This window comes from Muntiacus reevesi, chromosome 15 (assembly GCF_963930625.1).
Source record: "Muntiacus reevesi chromosome 15, mMunRee1.1, whole genome shotgun sequence".
NCBI classification, from domain to species: domain Eukaryota; kingdom Metazoa; phylum Chordata; class Mammalia; order Artiodactyla; family Cervidae; genus Muntiacus; species Muntiacus reevesi.
This window is the reverse complement of record NC_089263.1, coordinates 60,728,423-60,736,970: the sequence shown is the minus strand read 5'-3', so window position 1 is coordinate 60,736,970 and position 8,548 is coordinate 60,728,423. Positions and strand designations below refer to the sequence as shown.

At 61.4% G+C, this 8,548-nt stretch overlaps 1 protein-coding gene across 2 annotated transcripts in view; it reads left to right on the top strand.

The window, feature by feature from the left end:
• The first annotated feature begins 361 nt into the window (after positions 1–361).
• The window catches only part of CCDC85C (coiled-coil domain containing 85C), a 78,018-nt gene continuing 69,831 nt past the window's right edge, over positions 362–8,548 (top strand). The window contains exon 1 of one of the 2 annotated variants that reach the window (XM_065905878.1): positions 362–1,273. In XM_065905878.1, the coding sequence (XP_065761950.1) occupies positions 463–1,273 (811 nt within the window). In that variant the 5' untranslated portion in view covers positions 362–462. The remainder of the gene's footprint in view (positions 1,274–8,548) is intronic. The other variant, XM_065905877.1, reaches the window with a different exon arrangement.

Below are 8,548 nucleotides of genomic sequence, written 5' to 3'. Positions count from 1 at the left end.
GGCTGGGCGCCGGGAGGGCGGGCGCACGGCGCGGGGGAGACGTGGGGACCTGCCGCCCGCCCGCTCGCTCCCCCCAGGAGGCGGGGCCCGGACCGCGTGCGCCCAGCCCCTTCCCCGCCCGGAGTAGGCGGGGCGGCTGGGGCTCCGGAGCTGGGCCGGGGGCGGGCCTCCGCCTGCTTAGCCCGAGCCGGGAGAGAGCCCGGCACCGCGGCCGCCGACGCAGCAGCGTTCCCAGCTCGCCGAGCCTCGAGACGCACCGATTCCCCCGGGCGCCCCGGGCGGCGGGCAGGCGCTGCGTGAGGGCGCGCGAGGCAGCGCGGGGCGGGCCGCACGCGCCCCCCGGCCGCCACCACCACCCCCACCCCACCCCGCCGCCCGCGCGCGGACCGGCCCAGCGCAGCCCCGGAACGGGGAGCGCCGGCCGGGCGAGGGCGCGGGCGATGCCGCGGTGACGGCCCCGCCATGGCGAAGCCCCCGGCGGCAGCGGCAGCGGCGGCGGCGGCGGCGGCGGCGTCGGAGGAGCTGAGCCAGGTGCCGGACGAGGAGCTGCTGCGCTGGAGCAAGGAGGAGCTGGCGCGGAGACTGCGGCGCGCGGAGGGCGAGAAGGTGGGCCTCATGCTGGAGCACAGCGGCCTGATGCGCGACGTGAACCGGAGGCTGCAGCAGCACTTGCTGGAGATCCGCGGCCTCAAGGACGTGAACCAGCGGCTGCAGGACGACAACCAGGAGCTGCGCGAGCTGTGCTGCTTCCTCGACGACGACCGGCAGAAGGGGCGCAAGCTGGCGCGCGAGTGGCAGCGCTTCGGGCGCCACGCGGCCGGCGCCGTGTGGCACGAGGTGGCCCGCTCTCAGCAGAAGCTCCGCGAGCTTGAGGCGCGCCAGGAGGCCCTGCTGCGCGAGAACCTGGAGCTCAAAGAACTGGTGCTGCTGCTGGACGAGGAGCGCGCGGCGCTGGCGGGGGGCGCGGGCGGCGCGGGCGGCGGCGGCGTCGGCGGCGCCGGCTCCCGCAGCTCCATCGACAGCCAGGCCAGCCTGAGCGGGCCGCTGCCCGGCGGCGCGGCGGGCGCGGGTACCCGGGACGTGGGCGACGGCAGCAGCACGTCGAGCGCGGGCAGCGGCGGCAGCCCGGACCATCACCACCACGTCCCGCCGCCGCTGCTGCCTCCCGGCCCGCCCAAGGCCCCCGACGGCAAGGCGGTCGCCACGCGCCGGTCCCTGGACGACCTTTCGGCGCCGCCGCCGCACCACCGAAGCATCCCCAACGGCCTGCACGGTAAGGAGGGCGCCCTCCGGGTAGGGCGCGTCTCGGGCCCAGAGCCCCTTCTCCCGCGGGCGGCCGCCACTCCGGACCCCTCCTCCGGCTGGCGTAGCCAGCCAGCCCGCGGTGGTTTTTTTTTTTTTAGGTGCCGAATTATCCGGTTAAGCGATGGGGGCGTGTCCCTGCCGCGCTGAATCCGCAGCCGGTCCGGGACCCCCAGACTCCTCAAAAGTTTCTCCCCTGCGGAGTTTATCGGTCTCAGAATCTGGGACGGTAGCGCTGGCTGCAGGTGCCGCAGCTCTGCCTGGAAACCCTGGCCTCGGGACTGGGAAGTTTTTAATGGGGGGTGCGGGGGAGGGAAGTGATAGGCCCTTTGAGTGGAAGCGAAATTTTCCCTCTTCTTGGAACAACAGGCAGCCCCCAAGCAATGATCACCTGTGTGCCGGGGCGGAGCTGGCATTCCACCTGGGCTTCTCCGTGCTGTCTGCCCCAGGGAAGGGGTCACAGGCAGCTGGGCCCGAGTACTGGAGTGGAAGAACCTTCCTGGTTTGCTATTACTCCTGCCTTTCTCAGCGCCCCCCGCCCCGGGGGAGCTTTCTCAACTGAGGCTCTTAATATTTCCCAGAGGAATATAGGCTTGGACTGGATCCTGGCATTCTATCTCCTCGGGCCTCAGTTTCCTTATCTGTAGAATGGAGCCGGTAATCCCTACCTCCAGGATTTGAGGCAGAGATAAAAGCCTCTGAAGGGGTCTGTAAATTACTGCTCACCTTCCAGGAAGTGCGGAGGTTGGCAGCAGCTGCTGGGGTGTGGGTGGGAGGACCTTTGGCCTCGGGAAAGCCCAGCTGCTGTATTCCAGCCCACTTGACTGCTGGGCCCCGGGCAGACGGCTCTGTCGCCTCGGTGGCTGTCCCCTCCGCCTCGCTCCTCTCCCTCCTCCCTGTCTTTCCACATTTTTGGTGGTTTGGCTCCTGCCTCTGGTGGCTGTTCCTGCTGCCTGAACTATTTGCCTGAAGGTGGAGATTAAACAGCCCTTTCTGGTTCTCTTTAAAAGCTTTCCTAGTTCAGAGAAAATGTATCTAGGCCTCAAATGACTGTTCTTCCCCTGAGTGACAGCCTGGGAGCCGGGTGCGGACGGGACATGCTCTCTTTGCTTTGGTGGCCAAGTGGCCTCTGCAGGTGCCTCGGGGTGGGGGCTGGGGTGGGAACTGGACCCGGGGGAGGGGGGGCGCTAGCCCAGTGCAGTTTTTATTTACCTTCCTAGCCTGTGAGTTGGGGCAGGGCTAGGTGTAGAGGGATATTTCATTACTAATTAGCAATCTAAGGCTACAACTTGGGTTTCTCTCCAGTGACTCTCTATCCACTCCACCTCCCACCAGCAGGCTCCTTAAGGCCAGTGGGAGTAGCTCAGAGTTAGGTGGTTTGCACCATTTGGGGAGTGAGGAGTCCCAGTCTCAGCCTCTCTGGTCTTGTTTTCTGGGGCAGGGGTGGAGGGGTGGGGCTTAGGAGGGTCAGATTTCTGGGCCTCGGTTTCCCCAAGTGCTGTAGGAAGCAGAGGACTGCGGCAGTCTGTGGCTAGGAAGCGAAATGTTTCTGGTTTTCAGCTGCGTCATCAGTGACACTTGGCGAGGGTGTTTCTCTGCAGGGCACTAAAGTGTCAGGGCATATTGGCAGAGAAGTTCTGGCATTATTTCGGACAAGGAGACGCAGACCCTGTCTTCGTTTGCGGCTGCTGTGAGCAGAGCAGGTGTGGAGGACTGGATCCCACCTGAGGTTTCCCAGTCCACTGAGGGGCAGGGAGGGTTGGAGCTGTAGTTTTCTCTGTAGAGGCCACGCTCCCCCAAGACCTGTGCACACAGGACTGCCACAGATTCTGTGGGGGCACAGCTTTGTGTCGGGGTGAAATAAGCACTCAGCGTCATGATGATAAGTTTCAGTCTTCAGTGGGATTGTTGTCAATTTAGTTTTGTCTCAAAGTTGAGCGTGGCCTTGAGATGGTCTCCCAACAGTATGAGTGGGATGTCTGGAGACAAGGGAAGGCCCTTCTCTTCAAAGCCACTCTTCTGCCTTTGGACCTGTAGTTTTGGGTGGAGAGCAAGCTGGAGATGAGGCAGATAACAGGCCCCAGTCTGGGTGGTGGTGAAAGTGGAATCAGATACCAGAGTGGTGCTTCAGATTCTTTGCCCTCTCAGCTCACCCTCACAGGAACCCTGCGAGGCAGTGTTATCCCCATTTTACAACCAAGCAGCTAGAGGCCCAGAGAGGTTCTGAGCAATTCCTGGGAAGGCAACTGAGATCGCAGTGTCAGTGGTCAGTTGCCCGGGTGGTGCTGCGGGGGTCATGTGCTGCTCAGGCCACGGGGCTGGCTGACGTCTCTGGGCTGTGGTCATTTTGGCTGATAATATTCATCAACAGACACTGCTGACTCCCCGTTCTTGGTTCCGGCCCACGTTTGCCCTGCTTCTCCTGCCCCAGCAAATGTCACTTCCTTATCGGGGACCCCTGAGCAGATGGTTGATAACCTCCGTGCCTGGAGGGCTCAGACAATCTCCTGTTCGAATCTCTTCCCTCTTCCCTCCGGCCAGGGACTTCACTTTCCCGAGCCTCTCTTTGCTCGTCTTCTGTAGAGTGGGTCCTCCTCTATCCCTATGAGTGGGTCCTCCTCTATCCCTATGAGTGGGTCCTCCTCTATCCCTATGAGTGGGTCCTCCTCGATCCCTATGAGTGGGTCCTCCTCGATCCCTATGAGTGGGTCCTCCTCTATCCCTATGAGTGGGTCCTCCTCTATCCCTATGAGTGGGTCCTCCTCTATCCCTGCAGACAGTGGGCCTCAGCAGTTGTCAGGACCTTGTCATGCGTGTTTCTCCCAAGGATCCTCAGGAGAGAGAGAGGGACCTGTTGGGGGTTTGCCAAATAGACATCGGCCGTTCTCTTTGAAACTCTGTTTGCTGTTGAGACAGATAGCTCTCCCGAATGTTTGCGCCGAGTGGTGTCTGGTTGCGCCTCCTGGGGCGCAGTGGCCCTGTTGTCCTGTCTGGACGCCGCAGGGTGCCTGCAGCCCTGCTGGGTGCCCTTGGGGCTGTTAGAGGCTGTGGTGGGTGGCGGCCCATCTGTATTCCAGGTCCTCCCTGGCTGGGCCTGAGCCTGACTGGCCTGTGAATGGGAATTCAAATAGGCCTTTTTCTTGGTCTTTTTTTTTTCTTTTTCTTTGATAGAAGTCTGGGCTGAGCTGATTAAAGTCTGGACTGGGATGCTCTTTGCTCTAATTTAGTTGGGGGGCAGACTGGGACAGGCGAACCCCACACATCAGACAGACAGGTCTGCACTTTGAACTCGTGCAATTTTCAAACAAAAGTTATTTTTAGCAGTTCTTCCTTCCCCCTCCCCATCCTGCGTGTCCCACCTTTTTCCTCCCTCCCGCTGCCCACCGTGTGCCCATTCACCTCCGGCCCAGTCCTCCCATCACGTCACATGGCCCACTCCCCATTTCGCTAACCCCAGGAACGAGGGCCCCCAGCAGCCCTTTGTACAGGCCCCGTTTATACCTTTAAAAGTTTGCATGAAAAGTTTGAGCTTCTCAAAATAAGATGGGTTTGTTCTCCTGCTTGTGTTTTTTTGTTGGTTTAAAGGGAGGATAGAGTGAGGGTGGTCTGGGTCTTTAAAAAAAGACAGAGCCTCTGGCCTTTGAATAGGTCTTTTATGTGGGGATCCCAGCTCAGCAGCCCCGGGGCAGGACGCTAATGGGCAGCTTTTCCTAAACCTGGCCAGGCCTGGGGGCAGAGGTCAGTGAAGACAAGGAGGCGGGGTTGAATACGCCTTTCCCCTTCCCTCCCCATCCTGACCCCACCACCTGTCACTGGCCTTGGGTACCAGGCCCCCAGGGCCAGGAGCTCCCTGGCCGGTAACCCAGGGCATGTGCCCCGAGCCTCACAGTTTATACCTACCACAGGGCGTCCCAGTCCCAGCTCCATTGTGTTCCGAGCTCCCAAGTGGTCCCACATGGCAGATGGAGAAACTGAGGTCTGGAGAGGTGTGGTGACTAGTTCCCAGTCCTGTGGGCTGGCTGGGGCAGGGAGGAGCAGCTGGATCAGTCCAGGGGATCTCTCTCAGCCTTGGATGTCAGAGCCTGGGCCTACCACCCCTCTGGGCCAGGACAGTCTGAGCCCCCCCATAGGAGGCCCCCTTCCAGCTGTGGAAGGCCACTCGGAGCTTAATCCTGGGCAGGGCTCCAATGACCTGTAGATGGACCCAGGCAGGGCGGGGCCTGTGTAGCTAAGGTGTGGCTCCCCTTCTCAGGCCAGACCCAGAGCCTCAGTCTTGCTGTCCTCTTTCCTTGCCTGAAGTTCACGGCTCCAGAGATCTGTGGATGGGAAAGTGCCAGCTTCCACGCACCGGGTCCCTCCTCACTTCTGTTTTCATTCCCTCGCTTCCCTGCCAGACAACTTCCCTCTGCTGTCGAGGCCCCACCAGACCCCTCACCCAGGGCCTGGCCTCTGAGTTCCTAGGACACAGACTTGGTTTTTATGTTGATCCTGGAGCCGCAAGATTAGCAGGGAAACGCTCCGCTGCGCGTGGTCTGTGGTTTGCACTCGTGGGGGGTTTCCTACGCTCTGCTTGTCCTCCCCGTTGGCAGAAAGCATCGGAGGCCTGGACCCTGCTCGAGTTCTGGGACCTTTGTTTTCTCATCTGCAAAGTGGGAAGCTGTGACCTGCCTTCGGGTTGAGGAAGGAGGGAGCGTAGGGATGTGTGTAAAGTGGGCAGCATGTAAGAGGAGGCACCTTAACTGCACGTGGAAGCCTCGATATCCTCATCTGTGTCCTGAGAACCGAGCCTCAAAGGATGGGCTCAGGGACTCTTACAGACTTGCCTTCTCGGGGTGGGGCTGCGGGACCCCCATCACATGCTCGTGAAGGGGCCCTTGTGCCCGCCGCCCGTCACAGGAGTCCTTGTTGAATGGGAAAGGGGTGGCATTCCAGCAGCAACTGTAGGTCTGCAGGTGGCTCTGGACCAGGGGTGCTGAGAGCCCAGGGCCTGCAAGGTGCTCCCCTGCAGGGAGGCAGGGGGCCTGGAAGCCTCTTCTCGGGAACAGCAAGAGCGAGCATGTTGAGCCAGGAGATGAAAGGCTTTGGGGTTGGTGAGCGGCAGCTAGGCAGGGAGGGCTGTCAGCCCAGGGGGATTAGTGCTATGTGCAGACCCCGGAAGTTCCAGCAATTCGGACTTCAGCTCTCGCAAACAAGAGTGGTCCAGGCGGACCTGGTTGCCTCTGGAGGTGGGGAGCTCCCCATCAGGGGAGGCATGCAAGCCCAGGGCATTCCTGAACCCACTGCGGTGAAGCACTCAGACAGCTGGGCAGCTGGTTGTGCAAGTCCAGAACAGGAGTAGAGAATAGTCTGGAGGCGGGTGGGTGGGGCTGGTTGTTGAGAGAATTCGCCCTTCAAGCAGGAAGGAAAATAAGAGCAGACGTTTCTTGAGCGGTTACTCAGTCTGAGAGTGCCACGCGCGGTGATTCATGTAGCTGGGCTTGGGGAGTGGCAGCTTGGGAGCGTCCATCTGGAGTCCGTTGTGGTGTGGGCTGGGTTGGGGGCCTCCGGGGTGGTCGTCGCGGGGACCGTGGTCACAGGAGAGAACCTTCTCTGCAGGTCCTCAGACCAGGTGTGTCTGCCCCAAAGCCCCGCCTGCCTCCTTGTGACTCCTGACGTCTGGAGTCAGGGATTCCACCCTGAGCTATTGGGGTGCTCAGGCACGCCTTCTTTCTCTGCAGCCTCACTGTGCCTGCCCACGGAATACTTATGCCCATGGTGGCTCTGCCCACGCCTACAACCTGGGTACCGGGGGATCCCTGCAGGGAGTGCCCTGGGATTTCAGAGCTGGGAAGGAGGCAGCGCTAATTTCCCTGGAGCTGGGTGGTGAGGGGACCCGAGTGGCTTCTCCGAAGCCTGGAGATAGAGGAATAAGTTGGTCTGCGAAAGAGACCTGATGCTGTTTTGATTGTGAACAGGCAGGGATGGTCCCCCACGCCCTCAGCTTCCAGGCACTGAGAACTGGTCACTGTTGCCTGTTCCCCTCTTGCTGTCTTCTGCTGCCTCAGGCAGTCAGGGGCAGGAGGGTAGAGGGCAGGTCTGGAGCTGGGTCAGTCCCCTGGTGACGGGATGCCTGCCTCTTCTTGAGCAACTCACTGTTGGTCTCCACTGTCCAGGGAGCAGGGCAGAAAGATCAGGAGTTGTATTGATTCGTTAGTAAATGTTCTTGGGATCACCCCATGTGTGATGTTTAAGCAGAGGTGTGGAGCGTCGTTTAACCAGAGCAGAGCCCGCGGGCCCCGGGGAGTAGGTGAGGGTCTGTTTCCCTTTCCTTCTTCCTGCTTCCCCATTGGCCGGGGGCCCTGGTCATTTGTTATTTCCTGAGTTCGAACGTGGGCTTTGCCCTCCTCTGTTGCAATGCGGGGTTGCATCTCAGAATCAGCGTGTGTGTTTACTGCAGGTCTTCCCCTCCCTCCCTCTGGAAAATCGGGCATCTGTGACTGATGGTATCTCAGAGAGGAGGAAGTGCCATGCCTGGGAAAGCCGGAAACCTGGGAGCAAACTGCCTGGAGCCCTGAAGGCTCTCGGAAGAGACTGGGAAGGAAAGGGGGCCCGCCCCAGGCTTGGCCACACCGGTGCCGAGACGCACCGGGGCGGGGGTGGGGTGGGGTCCCTGTTTCTGCTGAGGAAGGGGGGCGCTCAGGGCAGAGGGGCAAGTCACATCAGGTCACGTGGGGGTGGGGAGGGGGCCGGCCACGTGAAGGTGCCCCGCCACCGCCGTGTGACTTCATCATGCCCCCCTTTGCTGCTCTCAGAGGCACCCTGGTTTGGCGCTCAGCCTCTTCGGGGGTGCCCGGAGCTCAGCCAAGAGGGTTGGCTGGAGCTGGGAGCTGAGACGGAGCAGGTCCGTGCAAGTAGAGGAGAGCAGGGGAGAGGCCAGGCGTGGAGGGAGGAACCGCTGGAGCTCTGGCACATCTGGCTCGGCGGGTGCGGCTGACTGTGCAATACTGGGGCAGGTGGCTCTGTGGCGCTGCCCTTACCGCGTGCCCCGCTGCAGTCCCTGGGCTGGGCTTTTCCAGCTGTGAGCGGTTCCAGCTGTGACCTTCTCGGAGAGTTTTTCTGCAGTCAGCTGTCCCAGGCGCTCTCAAGAGACTGCCACTTCCCATAGCCCGTCTGCTCCCTTCCCCTTGCACTCTGCTGAACACACACACACAGGGGCCCCCCCGCCAGCTGATACAGCCCCCACATCTGGGGCAGCTTCAGGGGCATG